Here is a 19,895-nt window from a genome sequence, read left to right as displayed (position 1 = left end):
CAAAACACCTCCCTTTGAAGAAACCCTCTGTCAGCATAACTGAGGAGTAGTAGTCGTTGGGTGATAAGTTTCTTATCAGGTATGATGTGATGCTTGACTGGAGTGGGTTGGGCTGGCGCAGCATTTTGGCACCGCTGTGTTCAACAGGCCTTAACCCCTGACTTCCAGCTGGGGGACCAGATATCAGAGTGTGGCAGGAAAGGGCCCGGTGGTCCTGTCTGTAACTGCCGTTCAGGTGTTTGTGTTGATGATAGCTTGCTGTATTGGGGTCAAAGTACGAGGCTGGATGGACCACAGTCGTCAGGTTACAAATTTACAGTTCCGTTCCAGTGGCTCGGAATATGTTTGTCTCTACTCATGGCCTTGGTGTTTGATTTCCTTTTTGGTCTCTATGCAGCTTTATATCAGGCAGGGTTATTGAAAGTGCACAGTCTGTCTGGCTGGTGAATAATGGTCCTTTTACCTGTTCAGTGCTGTATCGTTTAATGAACCAACTCACAGTATGTAGCACCTAAAGAAACATAACATGCATTCAGCTTCCTTATGTCTTTGAGACATTGTTTGTTTATATACTGTATACTCTATTATCCAGGCTGCTGAAAACAACAAAGCAAAACACAAACACGGGCCAAGAAACAAATTAAGCCAAATCTGTGCACTATAGCTCTACTTATATTCAATTTTTTTTGCCAAATGTGTGAATATTGTGACACAACGCAACACAGTGAGACTTCAATCTACTCCACAAAAATGATATGTTTGAAAGCACTGAACATTGAATGTTTGTTTAAGAAAAATGTTTTATCTTTGTTTCAGGCTATGAGAACATTGGTCATGACATCCATGCCCACTGAGTAAGTACCTCAAACATTTAAAACTCTTTGTCTAAAGTTAAATGTTGCCAGCCTGAAACACATTTAATGCAGAAGATGTCTTTAATGGTTTGTTTGGATGTGTGCCTCTTGTAGGAAGCAGCATATAGTGGGTCAGGTGGTGAAATCACTGGGTGGTTTTTCAATCGTTGACCGAGTTTGTGAGAGCACAACTCATGTGGTGTCTTGGGGTCACCGGCGGACCCTCAATATTCTGTTGGGCATTGCTCGAGGCTGCTGGATCCTCTCGTTTGAATGGGTATGTCATTTGTGCATGTTTCACAGCTTATATGATATTATTTAAAGTGACGATGAAGTGTTCTACTCTCTTTTGTTTTTATTTGCGCTGAATAAGATTCTCTGGTGTTTGGAGCAAAGGCAGTGGATTCCAGAGGAACCATACGAACTTTCAGACCAGTTTCCTGCGGCACAGGTGAGTACCAGTACTGGTCTACTTGTACAAGTGAAAGTGTCCACTATCGTGAGCTAGCTAGTTAATGCCTTTGCCTGTGAATCAAAAGAACTTAGAAGCCCCTAAATTGATTTTTTTTTTATTTTGCCATACTTTGTACAATTTTAGCATAAAAAACCTTGTTTCTGATATGTAATGTCGACAAAAACATGTAAACTGTGATACTCAGTTTGAATTTCTTCAGTCGTATAGTGTATTTTTCTATATAGAAATCATTTTCTCGATATAAATCATCTGCTCTGTGTAAATCATCTTTGCGACACTCCTTTCTGACACTCAAAACTAATAAATGCTCGTAAAACCAAAGCCGAGGAAGTTGGACGGAAACCTGCTAATTTTTATTGCCAGTCATCCATTTTCAGTGCGCTTGTTTTTCCTGAAGCATCCTGTGTGAAATGTGAACGTTGCCTCTTCCTGAACTCGTCATTCATGAATCACTGTCCCGTCCTGCCTCTGCCAGGGAAGACATATGGTCTTGATGCAGACAAATGTCGACACATTTCCTCTTAAAATTACATGATGTCTTTTGTTGTGACAGACATGAAGAATTTCGATGTCCCCACGGCTGTTAATCATTCCTTTACTCTTATGGACACATCCAGTGTTTGGCAAACAAAGTGCTTCCCTCTTTTTGCTCAGTTCCTCTGTCCTGTGGAGCCTCGTGTTGCCTTCAGCTCTTGTCAGTATTAGTGATAGAAAGTGATTTTAGGAGTCATGGCCATTGTGTGAAGAGACAATTTTCACAGTAAATGTCATCCACATCTCTTGCATATCTTGTCGTGTACGATCATGTCATGAAAAACAAATGATGCGTGACCTCGCTGAATTGACAGTAAGATCAAAAGACTGAAGCCTACGTGTCACATGATGAGGCCAATATGTGAAGCAGTTTTTAACTCTAACTCAACTCTTTGTGACCGTGATGGTTTTGCTGTAACTTCCCCTTTATATCTCTGAAATAGATCATTGTGGGAAATCCAACAAATCGCTTTATGGCTATATTGGATTTACAGGATATTTATATTAATCCAATGAAGTGCTGTACCTTTATTTGGGTCATATCATTTAATTAGCCGAAAACGACATTCCCACCTGCTAATATTATAATAGTTTTTACCAGAAAACTGACTGTCAAGACATGTTGGTAGTGCAAAACAAAATTAAATGTACTGTGATAGATGATTCTATCCACGTCCAATATTAGCTATACTGAGATCTACGATCTGAGATTCAGGAATTACATTTAAAAGCCATGAAAATAATAAGACATAAACATACAACTTTGGAGATTGTAGAATTTTAATATTGTACTAGAAATGATAAATGACAATTGTGCATTCATTCTGCGGTTCATTGTCATGTTAGAACAGGACTGTTGTGGAAAAGGACTTAAGACTCACGTCTCAAGTTCTCTGCCTCGTGGTTGTGTTTAATATTCAACTTCAGGTATATAACAGCTGGTAGAGCATTACAGGGAAACACTCTAAAAGATCTAAAGCCAGTGTTTGCTAGTGAGAAATTCAGCTTCCTCACTTATACAACTTTCTCATGCATTCTGGTCGATGTTGTTTTCAAAGAAACATTACATAAGTTAAAAAAAATACATTCCCAGAGGACTCCAGAAAGCTCATCGTCCTGTATGAGCGTGTGGGAAGGTACTGCAGAATTATATTAAAAGAATTCCTCTTTGTTTATGTGCAATGACATTGTTAACAAGCTAGAAACTATTACTCAAGATCTGTGACAAATCTCTTATCTTACCATATACAACAATGTTAAATATCAACCTTAAAATCTACATATAAATTAAACAACAAATGTACATACATTCTCTGGAGAAAAACAGTGTTATCTTAAGACAAACGTTTTCTGTGGCATTTTTACATTTGCAGTTACACTTTAGGCACTGAACAGAAACCTTTCCAGAGCACATAACAATCACTTTGAAAGAGCTGTTTATCTGAATGTTGTACCATAGTCTCTTTTTACAATGACGCAGGCAGCTATTATTCGAAACAGAGTTAAAAGGGCGCTTAAACTACATTAAAGTCATTCAAGAAATTAAATTAATTCATGTCACATTGTACTCTGGCCTCTTCTGTCTGGTTAGCTAGCTGTTATTACTCAATGTAATTACTATACCTTTAGTTATCTATACACACCACAGTCATAAGTATTTTCAGTATAAATTTCACAATGTTTTGCAACAACCCCTTTGATTCAAATTATTAAACACATAAACATGCACAAAATATGTCTTTCCAAAGGTATGTAAAAATATTTTCATGAAGTGCTTTGGCTCCCTTGAGATTTTTATTTTTGGTTTTGTTGTTTGTTGCTGCTTGTCGGGCAGAATTCCCTCCTCACTCTGTTTAATGTGAGAGTGACAGTCAAAGGGAACCTGGGAAGTCTGCTGGTCTGATCATCATTGTGGTGGACTTCAGTGAGTAGCCCGAGCCCTTCCAGTAGTACCATTTGATTCCATTGAAACGATTTGAGTTTTGGCCTTGTTGGTAATACATCCCGTTCAAATTGGAGGGACCGCAGGCGTCAAACCACCAACCTGGAGCGTCAAAACAAACATTAACAAGTTAAATGATATTAATTTCATGATCACAAGGCAAAGCAATAGAATAAAATCCAGTTTTACAAAATGTAAAACCCCTTTCAGAGCTAAATCATCTTGTGATTTCAGTCCATTTGTGCACATGGCATGCATTATTTTTGAATTTAGAAAGCTTTGACTGAGATTTAAACCATCTGAGCACGCTAGAGCTCAAACTAGAACAAATTAAAATTGTATTTGGTGGCTTTGTTTAAAGCTATCTGGAGACTGCCCCCACTCCTGTAAAACCTTTGAGGTTAAGAAACTGTAACATCTGCTTCCTATAGACTGAATAGAGAAAGTTGAAATTTCACAGAGCAAATGAGCATTAAATGACATTTTTCAAGCTATCATAGCACCTATACTCAATGTCATGAATAGCATTAAAGCCCTTTTCAACTGTGTTGTACTTGTAGCTATAGCTCAGTCAATGTCTTGTCATGACATCAGAGGAGCAGAATTGTACTCCTCGAACATTGTCATATTCAAGATGGACAGTTAAAAAAATATCCAAATCACCCACATACCCACAATGCAAATGGACCAAACAGTTTGGGCGTAGATTCACGTGTGTTATGCTAGTAGCGGCTAACGTAGCCTTGAGCAGCTGGCCTGTTTGCCAGTCTGGTAAGCTCACATCTTTCTCACTCAACACATAGATTTTTTTCATTGTCAAACTTGTCGTCTTCAGCCCCATAAATGCTCAACTGGAGAGTTAAAAAGCATTAAACTGAGATGTGTTTCTAAGAACTCTTCAGCCCATGTCTACATACACATTTACTACATTCATTTAAGTTTCTGTTCATTCAAAACAGGCAGCCTCATATTTGTAAAGGCAGATCCTGTTTTAGTCTTTTTACTGGGTCAGTGCCACTCAGTCACGATTGTGCATAATGTGCGAGTCCCTTGTGAGAGACCCCTCATGGGAAGAGAGGGATAGGGTTAGGGTTTTCATGCTTTCATGCTCATTTGGCAGACCCCAATACAGAGGGATACAAACTTCTGGCAGCAGAGTCACTTTCAAGGGAACAGAGGAGGACCCTTAAGCTACAAGAGGAGAGAGGGAAAAGCTCTGTTCCCAGGCTATTAATGTCAGCCATTGTAGAGGCTGAATTCCCCAATGAGTTGATCAGTGATTAACTCTGAGCTAATTGTGCTCTCTGACCTGGCCACAAAAGTAAGGGAGTGCTTAAAATGCCCTTGAAGATTTTTGAGGGATGTGCCAAGATTTGGGTGGGTGGGAATTTGTTCCAAAACAAGAAAAAGTCACAAACTAACGTGATTGTGGTGTTTTCTCGACAAGCACAATTATTCAGGAGCATGAGTTATTTACGAAAACATGTTTCTTACCCCCTGTTGTCAGTTGTGAACATTTGCAAACACATTTGTCGTTGTCTGCATCCTTTGTACTGAAATCACTTCCTGGCTGCCCGATGCTGCTTATTTTGCCCGCTGTTCCACTGTAGCCTTTAAGGTGTATCCTGTAGAATGGAAAAGGAAAAATGAAGGAAGAGGAGGAGGAAGTCCATGATTGCTGTTCCTCAAAAGGCAGCGTCCCGCTCACTTGTACAGTTCTTTGGCCGTAGCTTCACTACTACAGATCTAAATTGGGGTTTGGCATAAGGATCTATTTGCATTGCAGTCGTTTCTGCTGTTTTTGATTTTCACATTTGTGCACAGCTGTTTGTGTAGTTTCTCTGTAGGAGCTGCTTGGAATTACTGAGCCAACTAACTGAAGACCAAATTGGTCATAGTCAACTTAAGACCTGAATAGAGCTGTGTTGAATTGGAGCATTTCAAGGTCTGTTTGTCAAATTCAAAGGAAGTGTCCATTCCACTCCTGAAATCAGCTTAGGTTCGGAAAAGAAAGTCCTACTGAAGGTTTTGTTGTTGCCAAGAGTTGCAGACAAAATGTTAGAATTCCAAGACATTTTATGTGTTTCCTATTTTTCAAACACAGACCAGTTTTATTACATTTTCTTTGGTCTGGTGCCAGTAAATCTGTATCAGGAAGTAAATACTCTCCATCCAGAGGAATTTCTATACTGTGTTTTGCTTTGAGGTCAGCATTTATGAGTATGAGCTGCATTTTTTATTTTTTTTTAACCCCCAAAAAGTAGTATTTGGGAGATAACTATACATAATACAGTCCAGGGACATTCTGTGTGTCTGTCAGACAGAAATCATTAAAGACTGTGGAATGAATCCTTCTTACCCATTAGTGATAAGAGTTAACAACCAGAGCAAATTCAAGTGCTGGTGTCAGTGGGTCCATTAACATGCTCTCATCGTCACAGTCAGTGAGCCAAATGTAGAGAATTAGCCTGATAATCAGACTGAATCGTTTCACTTCATTATTCTACTGATTTGACTTGCTTAAAAAACAGATGTGGGTGATGTTTCAGAAGTGTGGATCAAGGCTAGTGGAAAATGTGGTATGATAATTACATTCAAAGCTCTCGTGCTTTTAGCTTTTGGAAGATATTCACATATGAGATAGATTGCTGCTACACTACACTGCATGATAGTTCTTCTAAAGATGATGCTTCAGAGATGCTTTTTATTTGTTCAAGTATGCACCTAGTTTCAAGGACCATTGCTTCTGAATGTTGTCACTAACATAATCGTTAATTTCTACAAAATAATTGCACGGCGGTGAGTTTTGAGGCAGTGCTTTAGTTACACTTCTTGGCCGAAAACTGGCAACAGTTTTTGGTACGTGTTCAAGTTTAGCAGACTTCAAAGCACTGTTGTAAGAGAGAAGAATTACTTGCTGCTGGGCTTCTTTGTTCTTAATAAGTTGAGCTGCATGAGCTTTAACATTTTGGCTTAGGGCAAAAAGTAAACATTGTTCAGTAATTGCCACCAAACGTGACACATTTAATTCTGTGATGTTGTCAGTACAGCGTACCTGTAATTTTGTGCTTCACTGTCAAGAGAAAACTGGTCATATTGTGAGAATCCAGAGTTTCCTTCCCAGTCACTTAGTTGGATCCGTAGTTTGTAGGACTGTTGAATTGTCAGTCTGGAGACAAATTCATTTCCTAACCAGAATTCACCTGAAGGTTCTCCAAACCCCTGAAAAGAGAAATGCAGGTAAACCTTGATGAACCTCTGTAGGAGGAACTTCTAGGCTGCTTCATCCATTAAGAAAACAGCAAACACGCAGATGACCAATGTGTACGGTACATTAATTTGCTGTTACACTGGATTTTATTTTTTTCTTTCAGCAGTTACACAAAACAATCTCAAATATTTCTATTCACAATGAGATATTGATAAAGAATGCCAGCTGCCACCAAGCTTTCTTTGTGGTAGGAATAATGAATGAATGGTTTCCACTGTAATGATTCCTCTGTCGGAATATTGAGATTGCACTTGAGATCCTTTTTGGCCTGGTGTTGGCTCATTTATCTCCGACTTGGCATCGCCAATGCTGGTCACTATTTATGGGAATCAACTAGATTCAGATTGAAGATTATAAGCAAAGTTTTGGATGTACTGACAGAAATATTAGATATGCAGTGATTGAATCTGATCCTAAAATGATTGTGGTTTAAGATAAGGTAAGTTAAGAGGAGATAATACTATTAATCCCCCGTAGGGGAAATTAGGGTGTTACATGTAGCAGCAATAGCATCAGGAATATAAAAGGAGACATTGAAGGGAATAAAAAATTTGGGGGTGCCTTGCTGGCATTGTTTTCTTGAATAGCAGATTGCGATCACTTCAGATATCTGTGCTTGTTGTTGTCGTCCCTTCTTCTTTGGGCTGTATCTAGGAATTTCCTTCAAGACAACAGACTCGCCAGGCCCTTAACACTCTTTCAGTCGATGGCCAAAACTAAATCTGGCAGCTGTATTGTGTATCTGAAGCTAAACCGTAGCCTTGGTTCTATTTTTTTAAGGGAAGAATTTCTTCTTGACAGCTTTTACCTTTTTGTACTCCTGCCACGTACGGTGAAAGTCAACACGGCCGTCAAGGCGTTTTTGTAGCACCGTCCAGCCACCTCCTTCTGTCTCCATGTCACAGAAAGCCTTCAAGCATAAAGGAAAAGGAGTTGCCGTAATTAAAAATTCTGAATTAATCCTCTGTAAAGAATATGTGCTCATTTATTATTGACAATTGCGTCTGATTTGAGTTGGGCTTAAGCAAATGTTAAGTTGCAGGGAAGGGATACAGAGTTGAAGTGTGCTGAAAAGTATCTAAGGAGATCACAGTTTTCACCCAAGCATGCACATCATTAATGGAAGTCTGAGAACATCTTAATTTAACTGCCCCGCCCTCAAGCTCAGTACTGTTTACTGAGCTCTCGAGTGGTGAGCGCGTGTGTGTGTGTGTGTGTGTGTGTGTGTGTGTGTGTGTGTGTGTGTGTGTGTGTGTGTGTAGTCAGTGCATGCCTGTGTGCATATACTGTATATATGCACTGTCATGCCGTTATTTAACAGGCATGAAAACATGACCTCCTCCTTTTCTGACCAGATTACTGAACCTCCTAACTTTTTTATTTCAGTTTTAGTTCATGTGAGTGAGCTGCCCCTTTAAGCTAAGGTAGCCTGAATCAGTTAAACTGGCTGACTTTACCTTCACCTCCATTGTAGTGTTGGGTAATGTGAGGGTATAGACTCCACTTTGGGAGTTTCCTGACTTGAAGACTGCAGCACAGTCCATGAAGGTGGTAGGGGTGTCCTGCATCATGGCAGTTTTGCTCTCTGCAGAAGAAATCAGCCTCGTTCATATGACAGCACACGATTGTACAGCTTGATAAGTTCACATTTTCAGAAAAAAAGGCGCAGTCATTGCTCCGGTGCTTTGAATCAAGTGGTATTTCAGTTTGGGTGGTTTTGTTTTGTGCAGTCCAGCACAACAGCACAGTCACATACAATGGATGTGTTTGACAAACATAAGTGTAAAACTTAAAGGAGTGCATACGTAGGCTGCCTTTCACTGATAACTGTACTGTAGAGTAAAGAGGTTACGATGACCTGGAGGTGCTGACTGACCTCGAGCTGTGCCGACAGCGATGGTGTGAATGAGGTTGTTCACAGTGTCCAGTAGCTCCTGCTGTTGATGCTGCAGTACAGTGTTGTTGGAGGAGACTTTGAGCAGCTGCTGCTCCAGCTGGCCTATGATGGCTGTCTGCCTCAGTATTAGAGACTGAAGCTGCTCCTTTTCGTCTCGAAGCATCTTCAACTCCATCTGCCTCTGCATCTCCATCTCCCCCACCTTTTTCTCCAGAAAGCTGAGGAGAAGCAGTCAAGTTCAACATCGAGCTTCATCTTTGTTTCGCACATTGGCCCAACACTGCACTGTTAGTGGCCCTGAAAATAAGTAGTATCTGTTATTTCCCATGTGATTTGATGTTTTTCTCACCTGTTTTTGTCATTCAGCTTGTTGATTTCATTTGTTTGGACAATCAGTTGTTTTTCCAACTTGTTGGTTGACAAGGAATTTTCAAGAAGTTTCCGCTCAAGGCGAGTTGTGTGATGAATGACCTAAAAACAAAAGAACCAAGTGAAGCAGTTCGGTCAGGCAGTGACCCAGAGATAACTTGTGACATCATCCATTCACTCACCAGTAGATTTTTAAATACTTAGGATAATGCAATGATGTAAACGCTGCAAAATCTTCACATTTATTTCCCCATATAGCATGCTCCAAAGTTTAAGGTTATCACTGATCAACTATCAACAGAGGAGTATGTTAAATTGAAATTGTGTAGTTTCATCTGACATTTGTTAATGTTCAATATAGTTTGCAAATAACAATACGAACTGCAGCAATTTAGGGAAAAAAGTAAAAGCATGTAACATAAAGAAGGTGTGGCAAAAGAGCAGTAAGCAACACTAAAATCCTTAAAAATTAAAATGTCTCGACAATTTGCCAAAATTATTGGATCAAGTTCAACCGAAGTCCAGTTTGCACTTTTAGAGTGAACAAACGGTCATTTGCAAAATGGAAAACCATGACAGGAAAGAACAACCAAGTTCCAATACAGCAGACGTACCTGAGCAAGGGAAACTTTCAAAATCCACCTATTTTCACAGACAGACGTATTGAACTAAACTCTGGGGTTGGGGACCTTGTCTCTGATTTCCCATTTTGGAGGAACTGAACTCAGCAAAAAGCAGGTTGTTTACATGGATCCCAGCTATGTGTCTCCAATGGAGCTGTTGATGTCTTTGAACAGACGGATGTCTGATTGTGACAAACTGATAGACCCTTTCTGTGGGAATACGAGTGGTGCTAATAACAGGAAATGCTGTACAGTTGGCTCACATAAGGTCATTGACGTGTAGCCACAATAATAAACTGACGCAGTCATGCCTGTTTTTCCCTCTGCTTATTTTTTTAACACTGAAGCTACGTTATTTAATGCAGTGCATCACAGAGAACATTTTCATCAGCACGTATTCAGTTAAGAAGCCTTTTATCCGTCTATGTAAACAGGTGTAAACTGTTTTGACTTTCAGGGCGTAGTTGCAGAGAATGAGTGCACTTCACAGGGAAGATTCCTTCTGTATGTTTGCGTGCAGTGCAGCCTCACCTGTGCCTCCACGTTGGTCAGTTTCCTTGTTTGCTCTGCAGTTTGACTCAGCAGGTTTGTTCCAATCTCGATCATTGTAGCTGTGTGGTTGTGTACAGCAGTCTGTTGGATGTGGACCATGTCTTGCTTCATGCTGTCCTGTATGTAGTTCTCTAGCTGCAGCACAGAAGGAAGACAATTAGCCTGAGGCAGTGTCTAAGACGTATTGATTTGTATCATTAATCAGTGGTTTTGTTGCGCATGCACAATCCTGTATTGTATATGTACGCTGGTTCACAGATTGACAGCAGGGTGCTGCTCACCACGGTCTACATCTCTAATGTTGGACACAGAGCAGCTCTGTTTCTTTCCTGAGTTCTTGAGAAACCTCGTTTGTTGTTGATGAGAGAGAAGCCATTGTCACTTGTTGTCTTTTCTTCAGAATTGCCCGGTTGGATCAGGAACTCAAACCAGGGACTAACATTCATCTGAGAGTTCCTTTAACACTGACTGGACTGCGGTTAACACCATTGTCATAGAGAGCGAAGTATTGACAACTTCATGACAACGTACATACATGTGTATTATTATTGGGTGTGTAGCAAGACTTCTTAAAGGAAGTGAAAAAGTTGTATTTTTTAAGCTCTCTGGAAAACATGTAGTATACATTCTGTATATTTCATTGTTGTGTAGTTTTACTCTCTCCTTACACACCAACCTTATGTACTTGTTGTAATAGTTAACCATTTTCCGTCTGACTCACACATAACCACATAAGGTACACTGGTCTCCCCATAATATCAGAGGTACAGGTAAGGCAAGGTATTGTCAGCCTTTTGTAGTATATGGTAAGTAAGTATTTTAGAAGATGAATGAAAGTCAGTTACGAGTAGTTGTTTGTCCTGAGGGCCAAAATGTGGAAAATAAGAGATTGTAATATTTTTCTTTGCAAAGTGATGAAATAATATGGATCTTGAGACAGTTTATTATATTTATCATGGCGACTCAGGAAGCTAGCAAACATTTACAGTTCTGATGTAACCTTGCCCAGATCAGACCTCTTAATCATACGAATAATACAATGGCTCAGACGCCCTCAGGGTGGGAAAAGGTCAATGTTTCATCTTTACGAGATTTGTCCTTATCTACCTTACAGTATTGCCAGATTTAGACCGACACCAATCATTAAGTTATTTCCTGCATGGTGTTCCTGAGTGGCAATCAGGTCACACGACTCGTAAACAGGATGGAAGTGTTGAGTGAGGAGTTACATCCTTCATGACAGTATGAGTGTACAAAGCAGCGTTGGTTGAATATCTTTGTCATCTACAGTAAGTTTGCATAATCACGTTTGTTATTTACTCATCAGTCAGTCGTGCAACCGCAAACACTTTTAGTATTTCTTATGGCAAATACAAGTAACAGCTGCAATTAGTGCTAATTTTGTTTGTCTTCCTTTCATGACTTCCAGTTTGTTTATGTTCTTGGATACACACAGGGATGTGTGGTAGGTGGAAGGTTGTCATTTGAATTGTTGGCAGGATGTCCCATTGACAGTCAGTGATCTAATCAGTTGTTTACTCCGTGTGCCTCAAAGGCGTCAGTGAGGAATGACTGTGTTTCTCATTCACATGAGAGCGTGACAACAAATTGTTGTCCTCAGCTGGTGTGACGTAAATAGAAATTTTAGAAATTAAGTGAATGTACTCAGATTTTAAGTAAGTAAATCAGACCTGAAGGAAGTACTGTAAACTAATCTGAACCTTTTTTATAAATATATAATTTGCAGGATAAGTGTGGTTGTGGATCATGGGGAGCCTACTTTTTTGTAGACATCCTGAACAGTTCATGTGACAGCAGTGTAAGTTAGCTAAGCTTCTCATTGATAGATAACGTGGAGCTGAAACCTTTCACGACATGGAGTAGGTCCATTTCACCTAATGTAACTTCTATTCAAAAGCATAATATTATTTGAGCACTCCCATACACAATTGAGCTTCATTAATGTATTTTTTTTAACTGTTTAGCTGTTCTCCCATATTTATCTCCTCATGTGGAAATTAATTTGGTGAAATCACACAGCGGAAGATCATACTGAAGTCCTCCTCCATGTTTTTAAGAAATGTGACCTGTCAGATGTTGCTGCTGGACTCTGTGAAATTTGCATTTGCGAACGGCCTTTGATTTCTGAGCCAGCATGTGAGATGTTGTCTGTGTGAGCGTAGTTCCTGAGTCGCAGCGTCTAGATCATGAAGAACATCAAAGAAGAGTTCCCTCCGAGTTCTCCTGTGGAACTTTTATGTTACGAGGCGGCAATTGTGTGATCAAGCTGTGAGGTGTTCTTGTCTCGTTTGGTTTGTCTTGTATAGTTCAGAGATCAGTAATCATGCTCTGAAGAGGGAGAAGAGAGGGGCCTAGAAAAAAGGCAGTTAATGGTTCAGCAAACTGAAAGGGAAGCATGCACCCCTCGTGTGGACACCTGCGCTGAGTCTTTGTCAGTCATCGAACCCATTATGTCCCTTGGCACTTAATGAAACTGTCTCACAAACACTCAGCATATTTTTTGGTCTTATTTTCCAGCTTCAAATCAAAACAGATTCCTAGACAATCTGTCCGTCTTTAAAGAGAGAAAGAGAATTTTTAAGAATAAAATACAGCTGGATAACGCTGTGTTGTTGTTTTTTTTTATGTTACAGCTCTGTCATAACTATACAATTAGACAAAATTGTTCCCGTTAAACTTTGCTCATTTAAACTGGTTTTGTCATGGTTTTGTTTAGTGGAGCGTTCTCATCACTCACTAATGTTAGTACAGCGCTTAACAAAGCACTTGTGGTTTATTATGAGATTGAATAATCTGCCAATCACAAGAAAACAAAAACATCAGTTATCCTTGAAAGTTTCATGTCATTCTGGATGTCAAAAATTGTTATTTTTTATTTTATTGCAATGTAGAAATTGTACAAATTCTCTGAAGGTTTCAGCAGGAAAAGTCAACAGTTATTCCAAATTATTTTGATGTTTGTTTGTGGGTTCAGAGCTGCAGAGTTCTGTGGTTCAGTTTGGAAAGGAAGCGTGAATATCTCCGGAGACATCTGTGCAAAGGTTTATTCTTTGGCACATTTTGTCATCTTACACATCATCATAGGCTGTCTCAGGTACCTAAATGGACTTCGTCCTCTTTTCCTCTGAAACGATCACTCTCAAATCACTGTGGTAAATCACAGTCTCTTGTTCTGATGCGATGTCATAGGCGTGACATAACTTTACCTTAAGCAGCCACTGTGTGTTGTTCTCCATGGTGATCTCCAGTTGTTCCAGCCTCTGAGCCGACTCGTCGTTGTCCATCGGTCCATCCTTTTGAACTGGATAGTTGTAGTTGTCGCTCTGGGTTTGGCAGTTTTCCTGCTCTGGCAGCAGAAAGGTGTAGCTACACGGCCCATTTTGGATCTGATACTGCCTCTTACCCTCAGCAGTGTATCCTGTCCCCAGACCAAGGCAGAAACTTAAAACTAGCAAGTCCACATTCAGCAGCTTCATGGTGGAGTTCTTCAGCTAAAAATAAAGTTTGCACGATTCTAACTCTTTGCTTTTCCCGTAATCTTCCCTCAATGACTGGATGTCTTTCCCCAACAGCATCCAAGTGTAAACAATCCTCTCGAGGTTCTGCAGATTCCTTTTATTACCTCTCAGTGGGAGGAGGAGAAAAAGCCATCAGGAATCAGAGGTAGTGTGTCATTCCGTTAGGTTACCGGTGCCAGACTGCATGTTGCTCGCCTTTCATCAAGCCCCCAACCAGTTGTTTGAGCTGCCCATGGCCCCACTGATTAGCTAACTGAGTTTAAACCACTCCCCCCCCCTCCACTGTGGCCAGTCACTGTGAAGAGCAGTGAAGTGGAGATTCCTTTCAGTACACAGTCACTAAACTACGGAGAGGAGCAGATGCACAAAACCACACACGTTCCACTATATCCTCTACAATACCCACATGTTTTTTTTTTTTTCTCGAGTTAAACAGCTACTCAGGATGCAGCTGTCCACCCTCAGCACACTCTGTGATAGTAGCAGTGTCCATCCCATTCATTGAAGAATGTTTCCCGGCCTGCAACAAACACACTAGCATCTTTGAATGGGAGCTTGAAAGGAAAAAGCCTTTGAATGGCTTTAACTCTTTCCACCTATTTTCCCACTTCTTACAAAATGCACAATCTATGTTAAAAGCAAATGCTGCTTTTTTCTTTTTTTACTTTTTCTCTTCTTCATTTTCAGACACCAATTTAGGTTTATTTCACAAGTTCATAATGTTAGAAACCAATCCAAAATTTACTGATCTTCCTTTGGGTCTCAGGGCCCTAAAATCTGTTGGTACAAATAAAAGTTGCCACTTGATGACCTCTCACCACAAAACAGTCATTGTTTTTTTATTTTCATCTACTTCAGAGTAGATTTTTTTCGGTTTCAGATTAAATGTGCTTGGCAGATCTTTGTCTGAGTCATAAGGTCGCAAAAGTCATGGTAAAGTAATTTTGTTTTCTTTTCCAAAAAAATACAATTTTAAGTGTGGGCTAGCATGTTAAATTGGTGAAATTGTCAGGTTTTGAATATGTGGGCAAGTTGTGGGCGTTTTCTGTGTCCCGTCCCAAAATTTTATGTCTACACTAGCTCGAAATAGCACAACGCAGATCCCACGCAGGTTAACGATTTCACATTAATTTTCACACTTTGTGAATCTGTGTGACTGTGCTCAGTGTTTAAAAAATCAGACCTGATACTAATACAGATTGTTGTGCTGTTATGAAATAGACTGCAGTATTTTCAGACGTCCTTTGTGCGTAACATGTCTGAAATGCTCACTTTAATGACTTGTTTTTCTGTGGCTTAAAGAACATTGTTTTGCAGTAGAAAATGGTTTCAAAACTGAGTCACAAAACTGTGTTTTGTTGGCTAGAAAGTAAGGGGACTGGCTCCGCACAACATAAAATCATACGGCCATACACAACCTTTGCCTATTATAATGACTATCCTGTAAGACACAGACGGGAAGTTTGGGGTCTTTTCCCCTAATTGCAGCGTTATCCCAACCTGCCAAAGCTTTTGCTGTCTGGGAGCTCTCATGTCACAGTGGGGAAAAGAGTGCAGGTGTCTTGTGCAGGAAGGACATTGACATTGGAGGATGTTTTGTCCTATACTTCAGGAATGTGCCTCAGTCACAGACACTTTCCTATTGATTCAGTAGCTTCGCTCTTCACTTCCCCTTACAGTAAAATGTTTGAAAATCAGACCTTGCTCTGTCTGTATAGATTGAGCTTTATATCATATACAGAATAGTCATTTTTACCTCAGCATGCGGCAGCATTACCACATTCGAGTGTCAACTGCGCCATATTTCATTTTTGACAGGAAAGCCTTAAATTTGCCCTGTGCAGTTTGATAGAAATACCGAAACAGAATTGTAGGAAGTAGGCTGATGTAATAGTTACTGTATAAGGGAAATGCAACTTATTCAGGGCACATTACCAAAGAGGAAGGACTTGTCGTCATTCCAAAAACATTGACTTATTCAGGTGTTCAGGCTGAATCACTCAACTCATAGATTTAATGGTAACAGTTCTTGTTTTCTGGTTATTAAAATCACAGGGGAATGAAGGGAACCAGTGATGCATTTGATTTATTACTGGACCACATCTTATGCGTGGAAATGTACGGCACACTTAACAGTTTTCTCATGCAATGAGCAAATGGGCTTCTGCTGAACTCTGTGCGCACACTGTATTTCATTATACTGGGCTGTTAGGCTTCCTTTTTCCTTGCCTGGTAGTGATTGCACAAGCTGTCTGCCTGTCCATCCTGCCTCTCTGCATAAAAACATGGAACTGTGCATTGAATCTCATCTAATTAGTGGCTGCAAAGATATTGGTTGGATTGTCAGAGTAAGGAAGCTGGGTTTCCCATGTTATGAATAAATAAATTGTTGCTGGCACTGGACAACTCATCCAACAATTTCAAGGGTATTTATCAGAGAAAGCTCGTTACCACTGGCATCTCTATGACCCGTCCTCTAGAGATTTAAAAGAATTCAACAAATTCAACAAACAGGCTTCAGCTCGCAGCTCGTTTACAGACGAATATTTTTAGTATCATGTTTGACAGCGGTTAAGTTTTATTTCTTGTATAGTGCCACCTTAAAATGCAGACAGAGATGTGGGTCATGATAAATGTACCTTCAATGCAGCAGTGTACAAGATATGAAATGAAATTTACACAAATCAGAGCAACCAAAGCAGTGTGAGATTGGTTGTAAGGTGTAATAAACAGGTAGAATCAAGCTTTGCCTGACCCCACACAACTTAATGTATATTTACTTTAACTATTTGAAGTTGACAGAGGCTTAATATTGTATGTATTCTTTGTTGTGTCAGCATTTTGTTCAGCTCTCTTTTGTGTTGGCCTGGTTTTCCTATTTTTTAAAGCCTCTTTTCCTACATAACAGACCTGACATACAGTCTCCAGTCATTCCCTTAAAGTCCACGACGTGGGTTAACGTTAACCTGACCCTGTCTCTGAACCCTCTGACCAATCCCTGATTACTTGATGTAAAGTGGAACCTGTGTGAACATTGACAGCTTGTTTCCTGGCATTCAGCTGAGAGCGGAGCAGATTGTGCCCTCCGGTTTAGCAATTGACCCCTGCTGGACACAGAGCAGGCCTGTAGTGAGAGCTTAGAGCATCACTCACCGGACCCAAAAAGCAACAGAACGACAAAGAGATTCATTTAGACAGAGCTGAAAGTACGAAATGAAACCAGGCACATGAAATTGCATTTTAGCCCACTTTCCTGTCCCTCGGAGTTCAACACCCATAATTTGATTGTGATGGAATTCGTAGTTATTTCAGTATCAAAATACACGAGGCCAGGCTGCCTTCAAATTGATAGGTAACTGAAATAGTGCCGAAGAGTTTGTTGTTGATGTTGTTTTTCTGTAGAAAACTGGAGTAAACTTATGGTTTCATGTTGAGCAGTGACTGAGGAAATGTTTACTCATTCTAACAAAAGTTGCTGTTTAAATTGGCTTTCATGGTACATTTTGTCTTTCAGTGGTGGCGTTCCAGGGTCTGTTTTTCATGCGCCTCGAAGCCAAATCGGTTTCTGCTGCATCACAAGCAGCCACCTTCAGGCGAGTTTTGGGATTAAGTTGTGGTTTCAAATCAGTGTTGAAGTCGAGACTTTGTCCATCAGGAACAGCACACATTAATCAACATCAATATGATGTAAATGTGCCATTTTTAGGCAAAAAAAAAAAGGTGATCCGGGGCAGTTTGGTATTCTGCAGGTTGATGATACTCATCTTCATTGTGCTTAGCATTATTGTAAAGTAAAAGCTGTGACTTGAAAATTTCCATTTTAAACTTTGACTCACTGGAATTACAAGAGAGAAAAACAGCATGAACTCATGATTATGCTGTCAGCTCTTAGAGCCTGACACACCTTTAGTCCACCCACACAGGTGTTTTCACTTGATTAGACCTCTCAGGACTCTGTGGGTGTTCTGACATGTCACAGTATGAACAGCACAGTTGTAGATAATAAAATCAATGGCTGAATGCCATTAAGATGCTTCAGTTTCAGGGTTGTGATACCATAAGTGCTGTCACATTGTCATGGCTCATTGGGACACTTGAATTAAACCGAGCCGTTGTTAATGTTATGAGTAACACCTTTGTTTTTCCTATTACGCCTTGTCAACATGTCCCCTGTGAAAAATGTCTGTTTGGGTTTGACTGAGTCTGAACGTTGTAACTGGACATTTTGAGCTGAATTGACTCAAAATTGTCAAACTAAATCCAAACCACACTGAGATAGTAGAAAAAATGATGATTTTACTTCCTGGAGTCTCTCTGCTGGTTGCCTAGCAACTGGTCCTGGCCAAGAAATAGTCCAGCACTTAATCCCTCCCCTCAAAACAGCAAATTACTGTCTTTACACTTTAGTTTTTGTGTGGATTAAACAAACAAGGTACAATGTGTTAATTAGCGAGCTTTAGAGGTGCCTGTAGGTGGATGTTTTAACTTCAAACAGAGCCAGGGTTTTTCAGTGTCTGTCACGAGATAAGCTAACCAGCTGCTGGCGGTAGCTTCATATTTGGTGTGCAGACAGAGGAGTGGAATAGCTCGTCTCACCAAACTCCCGACAAGAAAGCAAAAAAAAAAGTGTATTTCTCAAAATGTTGAACTATTGCTGTATCATTTCTGGAAACTGCACCCAGACAAATGTTGAAAGCTCAACATGAGTGAAGTTTATTAAGCAGTTTCAGATGAAGGACACATGGCGAGCTGTTCTGTTCTTTTGGCGTTTCTTGTGAACAGAGCAGCTGAACAGGATCAGCGTCTGCATCCTGACTGCACCCCGCTGAAAACAGTTCATGTCTGCAGTCTTTAACTGTCGGTTTCTCCTCCCAGATCTGCCGTCTCCAGAGGCACCTGTCTGCCGGGGAGCACCAGCAGGACCTGTTCCAAAGCCAGCCCGCCATGTTTGTGTCCCAGCACTCCCAGCCGCCCACGCAGAGTCTGGTGGAGCTGATCCAGCTCTGTGGAGGAACAGTGTGCAAAACTGTGCGGCAGGCGGGTATTTGCATAGGGAAGTACAGCGGCAGGAGACCAGAGGGAAGCAGGATTCTGTCTGAGCAGTGGGTGCTGGGTAAGATGCTTTCCTGCTCGTCTTTGTCTTAATTGCTCAGCTCCTTTATCGTGTCACCAATAATTACGCCTCTCTTTTTTTTTCTTTTTTTCTTTTTTTCCAGATTGTATCACACATTTGAAGCAGCTGTCATATGATAACTATGACTTGGAGTGAAAGCTGAAGAATATTTTTATTTTGGCTGTGAAGTTTAGTTTTATTCATTTTTTGCTGGATGGTGCCTGGTCTCGTACCTTCAATTTATGCCTTACAGTGTTCTTCCTGTGCAGGTTTATCATCTTGCTTTGAAAATGTATTCAGAGGCTTTACATAAATCCTTTCAGATATTCCCTTTGAAGGCTTTTAGTCGCTGGTTACCAGGCAAACCTGTTCCTTCTGAGAACTATCAACCATCCAACGGTCTAATTTACTGTGAAACATGGAAAACTGCATGCATAGTGCATGTCGATCCTTTATTATTTACATTTTTTTTTTTTTCACGAAGTATAGACCACTACTGCTTACCAGTGTCTTTCACAAGAAGACATGAGATTGAGCCAGATTGTTTTTCACGTGTGATGATATGATTTTAAAAATACTTACTGAGCCAGTTCAACACTTTAATGGAGATAACACACTTCATCCTTTTAGAAATGTTTTGTAATGTCATTGTTAATAAATGCGTTTTTAAATTTTGATTGTCATCTTTGGTTTTATTTTCTGTCAAAACAAAAGATGTTTAAGAAT

The 19,895-nt window shown here is 40.2% G+C and overlaps 2 protein-coding genes across 7 annotated transcripts in view; one reads left to right on the top strand and one right to left on the bottom strand.

Moving 5' to 3' along the window:
- Positions 1–19,846, top strand: part of mcph1 (microcephalin 1) — a 28,022-nt gene extending 8,176 nt beyond the window's left edge. For 3 of the 6 annotated variants that reach the window (XM_076742632.1, XM_076742633.1, XM_076742634.1), the window contains exons 11-15: positions 817–854; positions 969–1,131; positions 1,228–1,305; positions 18,932–19,169; positions 19,273–19,846. In XM_076742632.1, coding sequence (XP_076598747.1) covers positions 817–854; positions 969–1,131; positions 1,228–1,305; positions 18,932–19,169; positions 19,273–19,325 — 570 coding nt within the window. In that variant the 3' untranslated portion in view covers positions 19,326–19,846. Of the gene's footprint in view, positions 1–816; positions 855–968; positions 1,132–1,227; positions 1,306–17,570; positions 17,976–18,931; positions 19,170–19,272 lie in introns of those variants that run through there. The other 3 variants (XM_076742636.1, XM_076742635.1, XM_076742638.1) reach the window with 3 other exon arrangements.
- Positions 2,629–14,275, bottom strand: angpt2a (angiopoietin 2a). The gene is made up of 9 exons (XM_076742639.1): positions 13,745–14,275; positions 10,497–10,652; positions 9,323–9,444; positions 8,953–9,191; positions 8,534–8,661; positions 7,885–7,986; positions 6,861–7,027; positions 5,300–5,430; positions 2,629–3,907 (listed from the first exon to the last, which is right to left on the bottom strand). Exons 1-9 carry the CDS (start codon positions 14,012–14,014, stop codon positions 3,735–3,737), a joined length of 1,488 nt encoding a protein of 495 aa, XP_076598754.1. The 5' UTR covers positions 14,015–14,275; the 3' UTR covers positions 2,629–3,734.
- Positions 19,847–19,895: the final 49 nt, after the last annotated feature.

This window comes from Chaetodon auriga, chromosome 11, assembly GCF_051107435.1.
Source record: "Chaetodon auriga isolate fChaAug3 chromosome 11, fChaAug3.hap1, whole genome shotgun sequence".
Classification (NCBI taxonomy): Eukaryota; Metazoa; Chordata; class Actinopteri; order Chaetodontiformes; family Chaetodontidae; genus Chaetodon; species Chaetodon auriga.
This window is presented reverse-complemented; position numbering and strand designations above follow the sequence as displayed.

Bases quoted from the DNA above. Each gene is read 5' to 3' on its own strand.
- angpt2a (XM_076742639.1), bottom strand. From the start codon at position 14,014: ATGAAGCTGCTGAATGTGGACTTGCTAGTTTTAAGTTTCTGCCTTGGT. The intron at 9,192-9,322 runs GTGAGAAAAACA...GCTTCTCCTCAG, and splicing joins AAGCTGAATGACAAAAACAG to CTTTCTGGAGAAAAAGGTGG. The intron at 7,987-8,533 runs GTAAAGTCAGCC...TTATGCTTGAAG, and splicing joins ACACTACAATGGAGGTGAAG to GCTTTCTGTGACATGGAGAC.